General features: G+C 45.0%; 1 protein-coding gene across 3 annotated transcripts in view; it reads right to left on the bottom strand.

The window, feature by feature from the left end:
• SPECC1 (sperm antigen with calponin homology and coiled-coil domains 1) overlaps window positions 1–15,903 on the bottom strand; it is a 76,169-nt gene extending 60,266 nt beyond the window's left edge. For all 3 annotated transcript variants that reach the window (XM_054394174.1, XM_054394173.1, XM_054394172.1), the window contains exons 1-2: window positions 15,757–15,903; window positions 13,490–13,625 (exon numbers count right to left, since the gene is read on the bottom strand). In XM_054394174.1, coding sequence (XP_054250149.1) covers window positions 13,490–13,625; window positions 15,757–15,903 — 283 coding nt within the window. The remainder of the gene's footprint in view (window positions 1–13,489; window positions 13,626–15,756) is intronic.
• Window positions 15,904–21,702: the final 5,799 nt, after the last annotated feature.

Raw genomic sequence — 21,702 nt, forward strand, 5'->3', positions numbered from 1 at the left:
GGGTGCCCGGCTCCTGTCCGAGCCCCTCTAGGCCCCCGGCGCCCCGCTCATGCCTGGCTGCGGCGCGGACCTGGCCGGATCTGCCGCGGTCTCCGCACCCCAACTTCCAGAGGCGGAGAGGAGTCAGCTCCTGGCCGGCCGCTGGCCCCAGCGGCGGAGCCTGCTGCCCATGCTGGAGCAGCTGGGGCTCTCCCTCCTAACTCATTACAATATTATGCACCGAAGGCCGGGCTGTGCAGTTAATTAGCTGCCTGACTGCTGGAATAAAAGGAGGGGAAGAAAGAGGCAGGGAAAGAGCTGGCTGAGGAAGGAGGAGGCTCCACGGGCAGGGGAAGCCACCCAGGGGCAGGCAGCACGAACTGCAGGCAGGTCCGTGGAAGGCACGGAGGGTGTCTCCTGTTCTCCTGCAGCCGGGAACAACCACGGACAAGAACTCAGCTTGGCAAGTCGAGCTGCAGTGCCCAGGGGAGCCGGGGCAGCACGGGGATGGGGCCAAGAAGCTGTTTCCAGCCATACAACAGCAGAGTTCAAAGCAAAATCCTGAAATGCAGCCGGGAGGGGAGAGGAGCAGCAGGAGCACCAGCGATGACAAGAGCAGTCAAATGCTTCCAAAGCAAAGACAAAAGTCTTATTGCCCCCAATTCACAACACCAATATCCTTGCCACATAGCAAACAGACCCTGCTGCCCTTAGGCCTAAGTACACTGCTGAGGAGAGACACTTCAGAGCTGTCCTTACTCAAACCTGTCACAAGAATTAGGGGACTACATTTCAGAAACACTCAGCACCTTCTGAAAAGTAAGATAACTAGAAGGTACCAAAAAGGTCCCAACCCCATAATCCCCATTTCCAATCCATATCTCCCCCTCCCCAACATCCATACAATACATACATCAATTAAATCCCACCACATCCCCCATTTTCACAACCATATATCTAATCTCACCCCCTTAAAACCCTACACCTCATTATATTCCCCCTAACTCCCACTCTCCAAATACAACTCCCCTCCATCACCTTCACCCCATATTCCACAACCACACAAAAAAATAATCCCATCCTTCCATTCCAAACAAACAACCACCACCCCCCCCCCAACCCTATCACACCCCCAACACCCCATCCCTGACCACCCCTCCACCCACCCCCCCACACAACCACACCCCCCCCAACCCCCCCCATTCCCCCCATCACCACCACTCCTCATCCCCCCCCCCTATCACCCCCAACATACACCCAACCCCACACAATATTAATCATAACCATCCATCTCTCATCCCACTTCCGCATCAACCCACATCTATTCCAACCTCAGAACCTTCTCTCAACCCAATCCTTATACCACCATCTACCATCATACCCATTCACCACCCCCACTCCCAATCCACCTATCTCATAAACCAACCCATTTCAACCCTAACTCCTATACAACCACCACTTACACCTCAACCCCCATCAACCAAAATCTTCAACATCTAACAACTATAATCCACCCTATAACCCCAACCCACCCCCATCTAACCAACCCTTCCCCTCCTCATCAAAATAAAATCAACCTACAAACATTTATATAACTAATACATACACACTATTATCCAATAACATCATCATACAATAACTTAATTCTCTCCACTTAAACCACCTCAGACACAAAATTTCATTACAAAATCAATACTCCTTAATCCATCTTTCAACTTACATCCAATAACAACACTTCAAATAAACAATACAAATCCATTATAGTACTATAAACACCCCAAATTAACAATAATCTTTCCAACAAACATCTCACCATACATCTTACCTATCACAATACTTTAATCACCAACATTTCGATTTAACACTATTCCAAACCCATGCACATAAACAACATAAAACCAATCATATAAAGCCTACCACCACTAGAACGAAATATCAACAATAAAATCAATACCACTATACAACATCAAAATCTACCTCATTAATCACCTCGGGACTGCATTAGCCAAGATAATTTCTTGGGCTGACAAATCCTGACACCAGGCATTTTTTATTTCAACACCTGCTTTCTGTTTCTGTAACACAAAAGGGAATAGTGTGCCAGGGTCCCAGTACAGCATGGGGTGCAAGCCCAAGTCCTTATGAAATTTAATCACCCAGTCAGAGCAATCACCTGAAATCTGAGCACTGCAGAAGAGTCATGACTGGGGAAACCAATCTGTTATTTTTGACAGCAGCATGAAACATAAGGCAGAACATTCTCACACCATGATATGGAGAATGATGTCAGGCAAAAGGCTTCTAGCACAAGCCCACAGTGGAAGGTAAGGTATAGATTTTAAAATGCAGCTGTGGCCCAAGTAGATGTCATGGATAAGAGATTACTGTTTGTAGAGCTTGCAGCTCAAAGTGAGGAAAAAGGAATAGCAGCAAGCATGACTTCTACAGTGGTGACTAGGGAATAAGTTATAAACACACATCACATGGCTACATCTTTAGGCAATTGTATGTTATTCAAACATTCTACGTTATTTCCCTTCTTCCTCAGTAATAAAAGTATAAAAATCAATGAACAACTTCATCTCTCTAAAGCAGATTAGCTGATTCCTTCCTAGGCATGAAGTTTGCTCATCCCTTTGCACTATCCCCTTATGAGAGTTGCCAATAAAACCCCACAAACATTCCTTTTCTAGAGAGTGAGAATGGAAATGAGTTACTCAAGGTGGGGGACACAACTCTTTCAACTGACTAGTCAAAGGACAGGACTTACTTGCCAGCCATAACCTTTCCTTGCATCCTACTCTCACAACATAGCAAATGAATTAGCATGACCTCTGCTCAGGTTGCACTCCAGGCTCAAAAGGTATGAAGGTGCCACAGAATGGTCTCAGATTTGCTGTGGCCAGACAGTTGACAATCTCTTCAGGAAGCTAAAGCCTATGGAAGTCACAGAGGTTAAGCAGGACCTCCAGAGGTTGGACCTTCTGACCAAGACTGAACTGAACAGAGCAAGCCCCAAGGGTGGACACCACTTGTCAGCACCAGCATTCACAATATCATGCTCTACTTCTTCCATTAACGATAAAGACTTTATGAGCCCTAGGTACATAGGTAGCAGGGTAAAGGTCCTCAGAGATCTATCATGCACATATAGACCCCAAAGGATTAGGAAGGTAGGAACTACACTGAAACCCAGAAGAACAAATATCTTTTTAACCCTGCAAAAATAATTTTTTGTTGTTGTGAGGATAACTTGATGAGGTCACAGAGAAGTTCTTGGCACAGAACTACAGCCTTCCAGGAACCCATCTGAGAAGTAGTTATCAATCCCTCTCTCTTATGTATTACAATAGTAAAACCTAAGGTATGCCAAAAGCTGCTTAAAAAAAAAAAAAGAAAGAAAGAAAAAACACCCCACAACAAACCAACCAACCAAAAAAAAAAAAAAAAAAGTAGTGGAAAAGAAAAAAAATAATTCAAGGAATGCCAAGTGCTCTCCTGATATGCATACTTGTTAGACCAGGCCAGCTTTGGATTCCTTTCTTTCTCTCCCTCCCATTTTGTAAGTGCAAACCCAATGGCACTCTGCCAAACCATTCTGGCTGAAATACATTTAGGTCCAAAGAATTTGTGTTAAGGATCATTTCTCTTCAAACCAGCTGAAGGAAAGCTGATAATTAACCAAGGGCAGGTAGTCAATGCAAGGTTCTGTTGACTTTGTTGAATAGCTTCACTGAAGAAGCCTGGAAAAGAAATTAAAACAAACAGATCATAGAGTTGCAGTATTCCTGGAACATCCAAGCAGGCTCCTTTTTCTGTTTGGGTGTCCTTAGCAAGGCTTTTGCTATCATCACAGCTTGCTTAGATCTGTAATGGATCTTCCTATATATGTTGGCTTGAGCCAATTAACTGTCAACAGTTTGAGTCAGGTTGTTACAGTCTTAAAGATTTCACATTTCAGTATCCCTACCACACACTGAATCCTCTTAACTGGCTCAGGTCCCAGGGTGGCAAACACGTGCCAAGAAAGTCATTCTCAGAGGAATATAGAGCAGAGAAAAAAGGGGTCTCTGGGTCTTTATTTCACAGCAGCTCTGGAGCTCTATTTCACAGACCATTTTAACACAAAGTTGCATGCAAAAGAAAAAAAAAAAATTAGAAAGTGTTCATGCAGATCCAGGGCAGTAAATGTGAATTGTGCAGTAGAGTAGGACAGCAAGAAAATGAAAATGGTACATACTGCAGACAGTGTTGTCAGCAGAAGCTAATTCTTGCTTGTTTAATAATGCAAGATGACTGCAGACAGCCTGTGAATGCCTCTCAGAAACTGTTATCCTCAACAGGATCAGGTATCAGAAATCCCAACAGACAGGCACTACAGTGCAATGCTCTCAGTTATGGAAGAGGGCTCAGACAATACAGCCAACAACAGAACAAAAGAATAATTCTCTCAGTCAGCCCTCATATGCCACTTTCAGAAAAAGAAGAGAGCATCCATCAGTAGATCTCCCTAGTCTGAGGGATCATGAGACTGACATCTGGAGTCAACAGATTTCAGAGTTTAATAGGACCACTGCTATTATTTCATTAATTAGTGAGCTCCTCCTCCTCCACTGGAATAAGTGCCTTTTCCAATTAAAATGTCCCACCAGAGGATAGATACCAAGGAGGAAAAAGAATCCTCAAACACATCCATGTGAAGCAGAGCCTATTCCAAGCCATTCTAAGATGTAGAACTGTTTGTGGGTTACAGAAAGAAAGAGCAAAGATTAGGAGAAGGTCAAAGTTTACCACGGTGGCAAACATCATACAGGAACTTTTTCAAAGGCATGAGAAGTGAAGATATGCATTGGAGAATGCAGGCTAGCACAAAGGGGAAAGGAAAAAAAAATCATTGCAAGAGGAAATAAGAGAAACTTGGCAGGTAGCTGCCATAAACTGAATCTGGAATGTCAAATTTGATCTGCTTCAGTTCTGCAGCCATCACTTCAGAGGTTAGTGGGTGAAACCTTCTAAAATGCTGCTGAAACTTAGCCTGATTACTTGCTACCTTGGGCAATCACAGAGAGAGAACTATTTGGCTGAGTAATATCAGAAAGGTTCAGGTACAGAGTCACACTTGCACCAATGTGACAGACATTTACACAGCTCCATGGAGAGCTGTGGATGGGAAACAGAGAAATGTATTTCCACATTATTTTCCATGTTAAATTCCTGCAGCACACCTTGCCTATTTGAATGATATCTTGGAAAAGCAATTTTTTTTCCAGTCTTCCTTTCCTTTTTCACATCTGTTCTGGAGCTAGAATCTCTTTTTTTTTTTTTCCTCTTGAATAATTTTGCAAGAGCTGTGTCTTTCACCAGGAAAGGGCAGAAAAATACAGTTAGCTTTGCAGATGAAGTTTTGGAGCATATTTATTGTTCCTGGGAAACTCCAGATGAGATCAATCATTCGATTTCTAGTGAAGAATTATGGACTAGAACACACCAATCTCATTAGTGCCTCTCACACTCGTCTCTATCTTTCACAACAGAAAATGAGACAGTAACGAGACTGAATGCAAAGTGCAGCAACCTCTCCACAAACCTGTGGCAGCCCTTTGATGTGGCAGATCACAAAAAGCAGACCCTGTCAAAAAACTGATGGATGGGAGAGTAAAAGGACCCGAAGGTCAGAGAGCTGTCTTTCAAAAGAAATCACTTTCCTTTTTCCTGTTCTAATTAGGCTGTACTAGCATCTGATGAACTGCCAAACACTTTGGGGCTTTTTCAGTGATGTTTTTTTAAAGACGGGTGGGGGTTGGGTTTTGTTTGGGTTTTGGTTGGTTGGTTGGTTGGTTGTTTTTTTGCTTGGGTGGTTGGGTTTTTGGTTGGTTTTTTGGTTGGGTAGTTGGGTTTTTGGTTGTTTTTTTGGTTGGGTAGTTGGGTTTTTGGTTGTTTTTTTGGTTGGGTAGTTGGGTTTTTGGGTAGTTGGGGTTTTGCTTGGGTTTTTTGGTTGGGGGGTTGGGTTTTTGGTTGTTTTCTTGGTTGGTGTGCTGGTTTGAGGCCAGCCAGAACATCTCTTGCCCCGAAAGGGACAAAAGAATGACACACGCAAACGGATTGGAGAGTGATGGAAAGTTTAAATGGAAAAGCAATTGGTGAAGCTACAGAAAAAAACTACACAGCATAGTGGCAAAGAAAATCCTAAAGCATACAGAGTCCCTTACATAGTACCCAGAGGCTTCCCAATCCTTCCCTCCTCCCACCTGAGGGTCTACCCAAAACCCTCAGGGCTCTTCCTTCCCCCCTCCCGCTGCTAGGCAAGTCTCAGGCAGGCCAGGTCTGAGACTGCCCCCCCCCGGCATTACGCGATAAGAGAGGACATCTCCCATGGGAGCAGAGAGGGAAGAAAGAGGAAGAGAATGACTCTGCAGATGGCTTTATAGGGCGCAGGATTTATGGGTAGAAATACGCCGTTTCCTGTGCCCACCCCCATTGGGTGGGCACCCAGGACACCAGAGGTGTATCTCATGCAGCAGTGGCAGGGGGCACCCAGCCCAAACTGCCACAGTCGGTCGGGGCTTTGGTTGGTTTTTTTTGGTCGGTCGGTCGGGGCTTTGGTTGGTTTTTTTTGGTCGGTCGGTCGGGGCTTTGGCTGGTTTTTTGGTCGGTCGGGGCTTTGGTTGGTTTTTTTTGGTCGGTCGGTCGGGGCTTTGGTTGGTTTTTTTTGGTCGGTCGGTCGGGGCTTTGGTTGGTTTTTTTTGGTCGGTCGGTCGGGGCTTTGGTTGGTTTTTTTTGGTCGGTCGGTCGGGGCTTTGGTTGGGTTTTTTGGTCGGTCGGTCGGGGTTTTGGTTGGGTTTTTTGGTCGGTCGGTCGGGGTTTTGGCTGGTTTTTTTGGTCGGTCGGTCGGGGTTTTGGTTGGGTTTTTGGTCGGTCGGTGGGGGTTTGGCTGGGTTTTTTGGTCGGTCGGTGGGGGTTTGGTCGGGTTTTTTGGTCGGTCGGTCGGGGTTTTGGTCGGGTTTTTTGGTCGGTCGGTGGGGGTTTGGTCGGGTTTTTTGGTCGGTCGGTGGGGGTTTTGGTTGGGTTTTTTGGTCGGTCGGTGGGGGTTTTGGTTGGGTTTTTTGGTCGGTCGGTCGGGGTTTTGGTTGGGTTTTTTGGTCGGTCGGTCGGGGTTTTGGTTGGGTTTTTTGGTCGGTCGGTCGGGGTTTTGGTTGGGTTTTTTGGTCGGGGTTTTGGTTGGGTTTTTGGTCGGGTTTTGGTTGGGTTTTTTGGTCGGGGTTTTGGTTGGGTTTTTTGGTCGGTCGGTGGGGGTTTTGGTTGGGTTTTTTGGTCGGTCGGTGGGGTTTTGGTTGGGTTTTTTGGTCGGTCGGTGGGGGTTTTGGTTGGGTTTTTGGTCGGTCGGTGGGGGTTTTGGTTGGGTTTTTTGGTCGGTCGGTGGGGGTTTTGGTTGGGTTTTTTGGTCGGTCGGTGGGGGTTTTGGTTGGGTTTTTTTGTCGGTCGGTGGGGGTTTTGGTTGGGTTTTTGGTCGGTCGGTGGGGGTTTTGGTCGGGTTTTTTGGTCGGTCGGGGTTTTGGTTGGGTTTTTTGGTCGGTCGGTGGGGTTTTGGTCGGGTTTTTTGGTCGGTCGGTCGGGGTTTTGGTTGGGTTTTTGGTCGGTCGGTCGGGGTTTTGGTCGGTCGGTCGGGGTTTTGGTCGGTCGGTCGGGGTTTTGGTCGGTCGGTCGGGGTTTTGGTCGGTCGGTCGGGGTTTTGGTCGGTCGGTCGGGGTTTTGGTCGGTCGGTCGGGGTTTTGGTTGGGTTTTTTTTGTTATTTGGGTTTTGGTTGGGGTTTTGGTTGGTTGGTTGGGGTTTTGGTTGGTTGGTTGGGGTTTTGGTTGGTTGGTTGGGGTTTTGGTTGGTTGGTTGGGGTTTTGGTTGGTTGGTTGGGGTTTTTTTTTTTTGGTTGGTTGGTTGGGGTTTTTTTTTTTTGGTTGGTTGGTTGGGGTTTTGGTTGGTTGGTTGGGGTTTTGGTTGGTTGGTTGGGGTTTTGGTTGGTTGGTTGGGGTTTTGGTTGGTTGGTTGTTTTTTAATGAACGTAAAAGACTTTTCTTGATTTTTCTGACCATGCAGAGAAGGCTTCTGATCTGCATGAGCTCTACATTGACCAAAATAGTTACCCCCACATCAAGAAGCAGTTCTTGCCAAGTAGAAAAGTTAGCAGAAAGCAAACACTGCCCTCAGCAGGAATCTTGAGATGACAATGCTACAAACATGCAGGAAGCTCTGAAACCTGGAGTCTGCCACATTTTCCATTCTGATGGGAAAGCAGCATATCTAATGAGTGACACATGCACTGAAATCATACACCTGTCTCCCCTCAGACCAGCCACAGCTGTGCTCTTGCCAGTTTCCCAAGTGGGACTTGTACTTCCCCAGTTCTAACACCAAGACTGGCAGTGGTCAGTTGGCCTCATGGAGTTAAAGCCTTTTTCTCTGAATATCATCACTACCAACACAGAAAAGCTCCAGGCAGCTCTTCTAGAGGGAAATCAAGATTTTTCTTCTTACCTAAACCTCATAGCAAACAAGCAGTGGTGGATAAATGGATTAATGGTATGTGTTCTACTAGAGCTAGGCAGGAATTGAAGGTATCCAGGTATCAGATTTAGACACTGGGACAAACTCTGACAACTGGGCTGGACCATGAGTGACAATTCACAGGAAAACTGATTTACATGGAAGCCATCCTTATGGGAACAGATCTTTGTTCAAACCAAACTGTTTCACAAGAGAATATCATCCTCAGGTCCTTCTATAGCCTTAACGTCTCAGCATTTTTATTTTCCTATTTCACTTACTGGACTTATTATAACACTGTGCTTTGTACAGCTTCATTTCTAACTCTGGCAATGCTCCACTCAGGGATTAGTAGCTTTTGTCCAGGTGGCCTGCAGAGTTCAGAGCCTGACCACTAGATGCCTAGGAGATAATTGAAACTCTTAATATCTTTGAGTTTGCCCCTTCTCTGCTTCTCTACTGGCACTATCTCCAACCATTGATGTTAATCAGCTCAGCAGGCATGCACACAGAGCAAGCTGCTTTTGTTGCTTTGCCTGAAAATGTATGCCAGTTGTGGGTATTCCCATTTGATGCCTAAAAATAAAAGGCCATTTCTAAAGGAGCATGGAATGGCACAGTAGGCCATCCCTCACATCTTGGCATCTCCTCCTGGCCTCCAGAGCCAGAACACATCCCATAAGCATTATGAGAAGATACAGCACCTGTCTTCTGACATGGTTTGAGCTTCAGAGAGAGCCTGAGCTGGTCAGTAAAATACCCTGGATTTCTAGAAATAGTAAGTTAGGTGATTATAGCACTGCTATTGACAGCTTCCTACTGTCTGAGGAAAATTCCATAGGTCTGTGTAGATAGAGACTTCATTTAGGAATGAAGAAATCAGCTGATGAAGCAGCTTGAGAGAAAGTACAGCAATCTCTTACTTACATTTCAAGGAAAACAGATTCTTCATAGAGGAGGTGGTAGAGCTTGACATAAAAATCAATGTATTTGTGAGCAATGGGGATGCCTGAAATATTCTGAATGCTTTCAGAATACATGCTCACAGCCCAGCCCAGTCACAGCTTTCTCTCTTTTCTGATGTCCAGCACAACACCTTTTTTTTTGGTTCAGGTCAAACCTGACATAAAATAGCTGCTGGCACTGAAATAAGATCAAGGAAACACAAACACACTAGAACTAGATAGCCTGGAGGGAAATTTTCAGAAGGTGCTTGAATTGGAAGCTTGTAGGGAAGTAAATGACAGAATTCAGAGCAAGGATTGGGAATGACTGCTAAGATCCATTGAGCAAGTAATTTCACCTGTCTAAACCTCCAGTTTTCCATTTGCATTCCTGCATTACCATGCAATGATCTTCCTGAGAGGTATCTGAGGACCTAAGAACCTTTGACATGGTGTGAAACTGCATTATTTAAGGTTATTTGGCTTGCAAACTTCAAAGGATCAGAACCTGAAAAACCATCAATTTCCTATAATCCTGACCCTTAACAACAAAATGTCTCAATTTAAGCATTTTTAAATGACTGTACTTCATAGATTGGATGGCTTCACAAGTGGAAGCATGAAAGTAAACACTTTCTTTTAAGATTAGTGACCTCTTCCTGCTGTTTTGCAATTTTTCCAGCTCTTTTTTATCTAGTGAAGCATTAAAAGCCATGCAAGAGCTCTGTAGGTTTGGTTTTAGCACAAACCCAGATTGCTGCTTCAGGGCAGTACATGGAAACATAACACTGTAGATAAGGAAGCTGAATTTAAGACATTTATTTCTCCCTGCATGTCATTTCCTATTACTTGGGGGTTTCAAAACTGCCAAGCAGTTCAAGCCAAACATTAGAGCACAGAACTTCCCACCAGAATCAGCCTCCAGTTCTATTTGCTCACCTCCACTTGCCAAGAACAGAGACACAATATTGGCCTCATCTTCCCTTTAAGTCACTTATGATTTAGTGCATTAGCTTCCAAGAGAGCAGACAGAGGTAGTTATGTCAGCAGAAGGTTAGAATGAATAACTGAAACCCCACCAAGGGCAGCATATAAAGAAGTTTGTTTAACCAAGCAATCTGGATGTCAATTTTTATCTGCAGCATTTGGAACACGTGCTTTCTGCTCAAGGTCAACACACAAATGCTGGACAGTCACACCCAAAGAAAGAACCCTAAGCTTTTCCTTGTTTCCATACTTTGTTTCTTTTAATGTCTCTTACACAATACCATAATACTGAGTACTGCCAGAGTGGAGCTGGAACTGATATAATTTCAGTAAAATAATCAAATCACTCACTTGAGGAACAGACAAAGAAAGCCCAATCTAAAAAAGCACAAACAAGGAGGAGGCGGGTGGGAAGACATGATGTCTGCAGTTGAGACATGAAAGGAACTACAGGACTGGAGAAGGCTATCAGAGAGGCCACAGACAGTGGTTTTAGAGCAAAACTCCAGGACCTACACGGTTGGCTACGTACACAAACATCTGCATTTCCCAGCTAGGAACGCTCTGGCTTGGAGCAGCTCCACAGTCAGTTAGGACTGAGTGTAGTCTTGGTCACCATCAGAGACTGTTTCAATAAAATAGAGCAGCTGAAACAATGTTCTTCCCTTCTCTACTCAATGTTCCCAGGAACATGTTGTGCCCTCCGGCACGTCTGATCTTTAATTCCTTCTCAGCAACACCACACTCTACTGCAATTTGCTGTTTGGTATTTTTCCATAGTGCGACAACTGAAAAAAGAAGAACAGCATTTAGCTTTGTAACCTTGCTAGTATCTAGCACCTTTTAGTGACCATGATAGCAACAAAGAGAGGTGGTAGATGCCCCATCCCCTGGAAACACTCTGGCAACCTGCCCTACTTGAGGATGCCCTTGCTTACTGCAGGGGGTTGGACTAGATGACACTTAAAGATCCCTTCAACCCAAACCAATCTCTGAGTCTATATTCCAAGGATGTAGCTGGATTTCCAAACACCCTTTTGGACTATGGAACCACTGTGAAAGACATCTTATGTATCTTAATTTTCATATCCATACCTGCAGATGGTCCCTCTAAGACCTGGGACAGTTCTCTCTAGGTTAAAAGGAATTTCAGAGGGATAGCACATATATCCCTAGTGTTTACCTACACAACAGAGAGAGCTCCACACTTGGACTCTTTTTGCCCAGCACTAATATTCCCATTCATGCTTACTATAACCATTGATGCAAAGCAGTGCATGAGGTCAGACCTTCTGATGCAATTTAAATTGGTAAAACAAGACCCAGAGGTAACTCGACCTCCATAAACCATTTTACTTCCTTGTATTTAAAGTAGTCATCATCATAAATCTTATCCCTCTTCCAATCCCAGTTATTATACATGCATGCAGAAGGGGGCTCTCGATTCCAGTGCTAGGAGTTTGGGATCTGTGATATGTATTCCACTCTGGACTCCCTGCAGTGCTGTTTGCCTGGCTGCATTCCCAGGATCCTGCACTGCATCATCCGTACAGGTTTTCTTCTCCCTGTGTGGCTCCTCCCAAGCATCTTTTGCCACTGTCATGCCTCTTTTTGTTGGCTGGTGAATCTCTAATGCCTTTGGATACGACTAGCCACCATGAAATTTGAGGATTTACACACCAATTAGCTGCAGAACAGGATCTGTCTTTGGGTTACTGTGAAGCACTGATGCATCATTTTCTTTCAGGGGTGAGGGGAGGTATCTAAAAAGCTGATTTCCCCCACCCCACACCAGAAAACACTTTCTGGTTAATACCATTGTTCTGTTATGCAGCCAAACCCTGCAGAGGCAGTGACAAATAGGGAGGTCATGGTCAAATTTAATAAGATCTCACATTCCCTTGGAAGTGCCACCAGGGAGCAGACAAAAGCAAGCGTTTGCTGAGCTCCTCGGGGAAAGCAGAGCATTTGCACAGAAGTCCTTGGTATGCAGATGGTGTCGCTGCCTTTAGAAACAGGCTTAAGACTGGGAAGCAGTGGGAATAAGCTGCTAGAGCTGGGCTGAGGCTGAGCCGAGCTTCGGATCACCAACTCCACACACTAGGATGCTGGGGCTGGCTTTGTCCTCGGCTCTGCTGTGCCCCAGGAACGGCAGCGAAAGGCTCTGCTCATTCAGCAGAGAGAGAAGCAAGCACGCAGCTGATGTGGAGCGAAAACGTTAATAAAGCACAAGATTTCAGGTGGCTTTCAGGTGGGTCTTTCACCCTCCCCCGGCCCGTCCCACCGACCCCCGGCGCGCCCCGCTCAGGGCAAGATGGGACGAGACAGCAGCGCCCCCGCGTGGCCGCTTGGGGACCGCGCAGGCCGCACAGCCCCGGTCCCGGCCCCCTTCGGAGGGTCAGACCCGCGGGGAGCTCCTGGAAACCCACACTGAACTTAAGAGCATTGCCTTGTAGAGTGAGCGAAAGACCAGCCTGCAAGGGACGATGTGTCCCGGCCCGGGAAATTAATTGTAAACTCAGCGAGGGTCCTAGAACCACAGACTGGTTTGTGTTGAGAGGACCTTTAAAGCTCAGCTAGTTCAACCCTACTGCAGTCAGCAGGGCATCTGCACATAGAGCAGGTTGCTGAGAGCCCTAAAGAATCTCACCTGGAATGGTTCCAGGGATGGGGCACCCATCACCTCTCTGGCCAGCCTGGGCCAGAGTCTCAACACCTTCTGCATAAAAAAAAAAAGAAAGGTCTTCCTTCGCTCTAGTCCAAATCTTTCTCTTTTAGTTTCAAACCATCACTCCCTGTCCTGTCACAACAGCCCCTGCTAAAATATCTGTCCCCATCTTTCTTATCAGCCCATTTAAACTGAAAGGCCACTAAAAAGGTCTCCCTGGAGCCCTCTCCAGGCTGAACAATCCCAACTTTCTCAGCCTGTACTCACAGCAGAGGGGTTCCAGCCCTCTGATCCTTTGTTTTTTGGCTTTTGGCAAACCCAGCAGCACTCACAGCTCACTTCATGGAAACCATCTTCCAGAACCTTTGTATCTACCTGTGCTGGGCTTTAGTCGACTCTCTGCAAGCTCCGAAATGGCTCCTGTTGTAATGGTCTTCTTCAGTCTAGAGACTCCAGAAGCTGCTGCTGCCCCTGGCTTTGTTAGCATGTCATCACTGCTTGCCCTCTTCAGCTGCAATAGAGAGAATTTTGTGAGCAACCAGAAGATTAAGACACATCAAGTACTTCAGAATGCAAGGTTCCTAGAAGAAAAGGAACATTTCCATACAGTAACTCAAGGGGAATATCGCTTTGATAAACATTCTACATCATTTTCTAGTAATTTCTGTGTTTGCTTCCTATTCTAGATACTTGTGAAGTGAGGTAGGAGACAGTACTGCTTCAACAGTGAAGAATAAACATGGGAAAGACTGTTCAAGTAAGCAAATAACTGAAAAGCAGGGAGAAAACAGGTTACAGGCAACTCCAGCTTCTCAGACCTTGCTCTGAACAGCACTCACCACATTTCCTCACTGGTTCATGTTTAGTCAGGAATTTGGACTTGTGCAGGTAAGTTGCACTGCAGAACCTGACACACCAAGTAGGTCAAAGCAGCAAATAACTGGCCCTTAATAGGTCTGTCAGAAAAAGATCTGATGGTTCTTGTCTATCCACTCAGGATTGTGTTTGTTTTGCTCCAATGGTGACCTTAGATCCCATGAAGAGACTTCCAAGCTATTCCAATAGCAACCAGCTGCCAGTTCCTTCCCATACTTATCAGTCAGCAGTCCACAGACTTTGAGACCTCATAAACCAGGTTATGTGACATGAACAAAGAATCTGCTGGAGACCCAAGCCAAAATCTGAAAATCATTAGCTGAGAAGCCCAAGCTGCTGCAGTAAAATGCAAGAGCAGCCAGTGCAAGATCTAACACAATTACCAACTGGAAATCCCTTATCCTAACCATGGTATGGCTTCAGCTGTCTGCCCTCCTTCTTTATGGAAAAGCAGTGAGCAAAGATTGCCAAGGAGCTCATGGCAGGAGCTAAAACTTTGGTTTACTAGGGACTACAGGACTCATTAGAAGAGAAACTGAAAAGCTCAAGAAAGCACTTATTTCATCTGTCCACCAAGAAAACCATTCACAGAAAACTAAAATTTCAGAATATATAAACTGGGGGAAAAAAAACCCACCAAACTATAGATCAATACCAATGCTTCATAAGCTTGGAAGAAGTTGATCTGTCTGCTTTACAGGGTGTTTTACACAATAGGTTTTTTTAAACACACTGGCAGTTATCACTAATGTCCTCAGAAAGCCTTTTTGTACATGAGAAGGCAACTGTGTGGTCTTTTCTGGGAGGGGGATTTGTGGTAAAGCAAGGTTGCTCTAAAATGGATACAAGAAATCCAGGCAATGCAAGCATGGTGAACTCAGGATTCAAGGAGAAACACTGAAATTATGTTGCTTCCAGAAGCAGAAGTAGCATTTTCTCTGAGAACATTGGTCAGCTGCTTGCCCATTTGTGTGCCTTCCCAAGCAGCCTCTGTACCTCTAGCAACAGCTTTTAATTAATTTCAGGAAAAATACTTCAAGTATTTTAATAGACCAAAGCTCAGGGAAGTCTCCCCAGAGCAATATTTTTTTTCCTATCCCTTTCAGTCTGCGGACACCTAAACTATTTTCACAAATCAAACCCCACTTCCTTTGAAGTTGTCCAGGGACACCCAGGGGTCCATGAACCACAGGCTGAAAACTTCTGCTCGTGGTTAAGTGAAAAGAGAGCACATATCAAGCACTCTCCCTACTTAGTGGGTCCTGAATGTAAAAAATCTTGTAGCAAAATGAAGTCTCTCAGCTCCAATTCTGTCTCCCTTTCATCTCTTCCACTGACTCAGTCTGCGGTTTCCTGGACCCTGCAAGCACGTAAGTTTCAATAGCTGAAGTGTTGATCTGCTCCAGGATACCAAACAACTAACATTTCGCCTTCTGGCAAAGGTTTTGGCAGCTTACCCTGAGGAGCTGAAGGGAACAATTTGACTTTCTGACCTTTAGAGACTTCTGCAGTCTTTCTAAAGTAGTATCTTTAGTGCGCCCTCTCTACAGCAGCAACTACACTGCCTTTCTCTACCCCCTTTCTTCCACTTCCATCTTGCATTTGCTGATAATCAATCTGATTAATTGTAACCATATCAGATTTCCTGGTGAGTCTTTTTGGTAGCATTCCTTCAGAGATGCTGGCCTCAGCCACACACCACATACTCCAGAGGACAGAACCTGGAACAAGGCTTTGAGGCTTGCACAGTCCCTGCTGGTCAGTACCTTGCTGAGCCGAGATTCAAAGGCAAGCGAAGTTGAGGACTTGGATGTCTTCATTCCTGTTGAGGTGGTGGAAAGTGGTTTTCCTCTGTCAACCCCATGACTCCCTTGCTTTGCCACTGCACTCCAAGGCCTGGCAGTACTCTTCATTTTCTTCCCAATAAGCTCAGTTTACAGATACTGAAAGAAAATAATAATAAATCAAATGTATACATGTACAGAAAAAAACCACAAACTGTCTTTGTAACATCTGAAAGAGAGCACCAGAAATATTTGGCATCAGTTTGAAGGGCTGAACAGACCATGCTAAGTTTTGCTCCCTCCTATACACATCAAAACTCAGCCTAAAGAACCCCTCAGAGAAGGCTGCAGCCACTTACATTCTTCATACTGTCTGGTAACATGAAACACCACAGAAGGAGCACTGACTTTTGTTGGGACTGTGTAAATCAGAGACCTCTACCAGCCACAGCAGAACACCTGTGGAAGCTGAAGCACAATGAAAGAACCACTGAGAAGACTGAAGTCCACAGCAACTGGGACAAGACAACCTTGGGCTAAACAGAAAATTACTTCTCTTACTGTCAGAACCAGCACCTTCAACTGAAATAAGTCACATGAGAAGCAAAGTTTCCTCAGTTATATAGAAAATAGGAGATCTTTAACTTATCACAGTCTTCTAGAGAAGCAGCAGTTGATGCTGCCACAGTGATACAGATATTTCACAACACCAAGATTTACAAAACATGGGGGGGAACATAAATAAATCCACTTCCTCACAAACAAATATCCAGATCCACTATTCCTCAGAGATAAGCTTATGCAAGAGAGAAATCCTGCCAGGAATCAGTAAATACATGTGAAATCCTTTTTTATTATTATTATTTGATGCAGCTGAACAAGTGGAAGGTGCCAGCAAGAACAATTAGTCTGTTTCTCTCCACAGGTAGACAGCTGCCAAATAAATCACCAGCTCAACTCATGCAGAGCTACAGCCATACATTTCCACCAGCCCCCTGCCCAACCCAAACCAGGAGCAGAACAACAATTAGTTGGAAGGTTTTCCTTGAAGTCTCACCAACCTGCTGAGTTGGGAGTGGGAGGGAGGGGAGATTGCCTGGTATCTCCCCTCCACTCCAGTATGAGCAACACTTCTCTTCCACAGCTTCATCTTCTCAAATAGACCCACAGGATGCAGCTGCATATCAGCTTAGTGTAGGCAGAGGCTAACTGGCTTCTGAACTGGTAGCCCAGGGATATACAAAGAGGTCAGCCTAGTGTCCCAGCCAGGGGAATGTGCTCCCAGTAAGCACATGCTGTTTATCACACCAGAGTCCAGCTGGGCCAGCATGAACACTTCGAAATGGCAAGACAACTTCTTCCCAGCTGAGCCAGTAAAGGGCTTGGGTCACATTTTACATCTCACAATTCACTTCATGCTTCATTTTACATTCACAGCTAAGAACACTCATGGGAAGCAAATCTGTTTGGGGCCAAGCTGGATTCTCCACTGACAGCACCTGCTCAGTGCCATGAGGGTCTGCTTAAGGAGAGCTTTGCTGCACAGAGGCAGAAGGAAATGTCAAGTGCTCTGCTGCTGTCTTACTGAAAACAAAGCAAGCAAGTGACATTTCCTCTATTTATCCTTGGTACCCTTGCAGGGAGAGCTGATTTTCTCCACAGCTCTAACCTGTCAGCTCCTCAATAGAGAAATAAAGTTAGTAGTTATTAGTAAGTATAAGCATTACTCCATTAAAATTCTTAACACATACAGCATGGAGCCATCCACTGATCTCATTAGAGGAGAAAGAATAGTCTTTGTTGATTGTGCTGGCTCCTTTTTTAAAGCACTGCCAGATATGGAAGCTATTTTGCAAGGGATAATCATATTCAGCATCCCCAGGTTCATCATCAACCTTAGCAGGCTTTGCTGCTGTACATTATTTTAAATTCCCATCTTTCAACAGGCACAGCACTGACTGCATTTATATGGAATCACAGAATGGCTTGGGTTGGAAGGGACCATAGAGGTTACCTGCTCCAACCTCCCTGCCATGGGCTGGGACACCTCTCAGCCAGATTTGGTTGCTTGAGGCCTCATCCAACCTGGCCTTGAACAGCCCCAGGGAAGAGGCATCCACAACCCCCCTGGGCAGCCTATTCCAGAGTCTCACCACCCTTGTACTGAAGAACTTCTTCCTGAGATCCACTCCAAACCTCCTCTCTCTCAGCTTCAAACCATTCCCCCTTGTCTTGTTGCTAGGTACCCTTATGAAAAGTCCCTCTCCAGCCTTCCTGTAGGGTCCCTTCAGGGATTGGAAGGCAGCTCTAAGGTCCCTATAGCTCGAAGCTGTATAGTGAAGCAGGAACTACACATTCAAGCTGTCTTCCTGATTACATGTCCAAATTATGCAGATTTGGGGGTTTGCAGATCCAGTGGCTGCACATGCATTTTGCTTTAGTACACCCTCTGGAGTTCTTCATGACTTTATCTCACATTTACCTGCTTTCAGCTGCACAGATGCTTTCCTGATCTCCTAAAAAAAAAAAAATCATTTTGAGTCATCCATGGCATTTTAAAGTTGCAGTGCAGTTGATATGCTCATTAGAGCATCATGTTAGAAGGAAAATGTACTTAAATCACAACTCAAGAAATCCAGCCAGTAGCCTGAGGCAAACTGGCTTTTGCATGTAATGATAGCTGAATTATGTGCCATGTGGATTTAATAACATTCTACTACATGCCAAGTGGATGAAACTAAAACTGAGCAGAGTAGAGTTGGATTTATTAGTGTTTATTAGATTTCCTTGTATTTATATGGGATCAGCACTTACAAAAGATGGAAGTAAGTCTCCTCATGTATTTGCTTAGCCTGAATCTGAGCTGTAGATAAAGATTTCAGTCTCTGATGTGGGATCTCAATACTTCCCACAAGCCTTATACATACTTCAAAGACCAAAGAGAGGTTGCATACATCTTAAGCTGTTTTCATTCCTAGGTAGGTGGCACACGTTGGAGTTGTTAGAAGCACTGCTGCAGGAGTAATACTAAATAAAACTTTTTTTTTTTTCCCTTTTCTCTCCTCTTTTTTTTTTTTTTTTTGGAAAAGAAGTCCTGCTGTTCTTTGAGAGCAGAAAAATCCATTCTCAGTCAAGATCAGCTTTCCTTCTTCTCCACATTTGATTTATTGCAGCACAGGTAAACAAACAAGCCTCATGGAAGCTGTAGGGACAATGGGAAACCCTGCTGTTCAGCAGCATGAAATGGCTCAGGGACAGAGAGGTAGGTAAGGAGCAGTGAACTGGCAACCAGAGTATGTACTTGGAGATCTCAAATGGCTTCAGCCAGTCAGCATTCAAGGAAAGCCAACAGCAGCAAAGAGCTTTCTGCCAGCCTGGTGCAGAAACAGCACACAGAGGGACAGCTCCTAATAGAGTGTATCAAAACCAGGACACACAGCTTGTATCTACTTGTCATAAACAGCATGAACAGCTAAAAGTTTCTCAAATCTGCAAAGATGAACAAGCACAACCCCCCAAACACTACTACCAACCCCCCAAACACCACTACCCACCCCCCAAACCCCTTAAGACACTGAGTTTGAGACACCTGAATTTACCCTTCTGTTCCAAGTCTGACACAAGGCAGCAGCTTGTCAGAGCAGTGCAACAGCTAAAATGCTGGCTCTGCTCCTTCAGTGTCATTTTCAAGGCAGGGCTAGCAACAGCAGCTTGCAGAGACCATCCTTCTGAGGCAGTAGAAAGGACTTTGAAAGGAGTCAGTCAGTCATAAAGGGCTTGGGAATGGGATCAGAACAATCACAGCAGGACAGATCTGGGAAGACTGTCCCTTTCACAAGGCAGGACAGAGGGACTCTACACACACACACACACACACATCTGTATTCACAGTGTAACTACTAGGGCAGGTTGTTGGTCACCAGCCCTTAGTACATCATCTTCCAAGCTTTGTGTATCTGCATTGCTTTGCCTTCGAAACTGCCCCCAGGTCATGGCTCCCAGTGGCTTTAGGATGTGTTGACAGGACTAAGTCTACTATATTTTAACTGAACATCAGCATTTCCTTCCAGAAGGAGCTTGGAGAGACTATGACTTGATCTCTAGGCTGCCCACAGAGACATCTGAAGCAGCTTTCCACAAGAGATGCAACCAAACTTCTTTTGCAAATACCATGACAAAAATCCCTGGGTTTATACCCATTATGTCTCAATACTTTCCAGATGAGACAAGCTTCTGTTCCCTCTCCCAGACTTCTTTTAGGCAAAGCCTGGGGCTCTAGGATTTTTTTTTTTTTAATTTCTTTCTTCACATTCCACAAGGAACTTTCTTATGAAGCAAACAGAATGCTGCCACATTCCAAGCTTCAAAAGTCTCTCTCTTTGGCATCAGCCTGAGCAGGTCCCTAGCAGGGGCCACAGTTAAATCCCTGTAGCATGCTCTGCTTGGAGCTGTGCTCTGAAAAGATGGAGAAACTGAAGATAAGCAGCAGCTAGCTCCATGCTGAAGTGCACAAAGGCTCATGCCAACAATATGTTGCTTCAGAGCAGCAAAGTCAGTTCCATTGCCAGTCACATCCCCACTAGAGGGGTTTGGAGTGTGTTGTTTCTAAAGTATTTGACTCTCCAAAGTGCTGGGGTCTGACTATCCCTCTCTGAAACATCAAATGAGAGAATTGGAGACTTCATAAAAATGTCAACACTGGTCCTGACAGAGCCTTTTCTCTCAATAATCCTCAGAATTCCCTGCAGGCATCAAAGTCTTTTAAAAATTCAGGCCATGCTGTATACGTTCATCCTGTCTCACTCATATTTTTAAAGGGTATTTGGGAAATTTTGATGTGGGCAATGTTGGCAGTTAGTAGAAGGTTTACAGTGGAAATAGTCCATCTGAAAAGAAATCTTACTGCTTTAATAAAGATTGAGAGCCTAGACATTTCTTTAGGCTGTCCACATGCATTTGTTAATCAAGTCTTTAGAACCAGCCTAGAATTGTTCCCATTTTTATGGCTAGAAAAACTGGATTAAAGAATTTATCCTAATTCTCACAGGCAGTTTGCAACAGCAAAGACAAGGCTAGGTCCCTTGGATCTGTAGGCTTGGCTATCCATCAAAAGAATCATTCACCAGTCCCAGAGAATAAGATTCCAGGAAACACATTCTGCTGACTATCAAAGGTTGTTCTACTCTGAAGAACAGATAGGTTGGCTTGAGTGATGACAAACAAATACCATTTACACAGTCAAGAAACCCAGCAGCTACACTGTTAAGTCAACAGCACTCATTAATATAGCTGCAGAAATGAAGCTCAGTAGGAAAATCCCTCTTGAGGGGCTAGAGATACAAATGATCTATACCCCACCTATTTCACACAGTTTCTGTGTCCTGCTGCTCATGTCTGGGTGTAGGACCAGCTGCTCAACAGGACAGGCAAATGAGAGTCATTGAAGTGGCTTTAGGAAAATGAATGAAAACCAGAACTATGAAAATTCATGATTAGCTCTGGAGAGTATGGGACCAGAAGGCAGGTTCACAGAGACCTGTGAATCATAGCATGGCTTAGGTTGGAAGGGATCTTAGAGATCACCTACTCCAACCTCCCTGCTATGGGGCAGGGACACCTCACAACCAGACTCAGCTGCTCAAGGCTTCATCCAACCTGGCCTTGAACACTCCCAGGGAGGAGGAATCCACAGCCTCCCTGGGCAGCCTATTCCAGAGGCTCACCACCCTTGTACTGATGAACTTCCTAAGATCCAGTCTAAATCTACTCTCCCTCAGCTTCAAACCATTCCCTCTTGCCGTATTGCTGGACACCCTTATGAAAATTCCCTCTCCAGCCTTCCTGCAGGATCCCTTCAGATATTGGAAGGCAGCTCTAAGGCTCCCCCAGAGCCTTCTCTTCTCAAGGCTGAGCAACCCCCAACATTTC

The sequence above is a fragment of the Indicator indicator genome, chromosome 30, assembly GCF_027791375.1.
Source record: "Indicator indicator isolate 239-I01 chromosome 30, UM_Iind_1.1, whole genome shotgun sequence".
NCBI classification, from domain to species: domain Eukaryota; kingdom Metazoa; phylum Chordata; class Aves; order Piciformes; family Indicatoridae; genus Indicator; species Indicator indicator.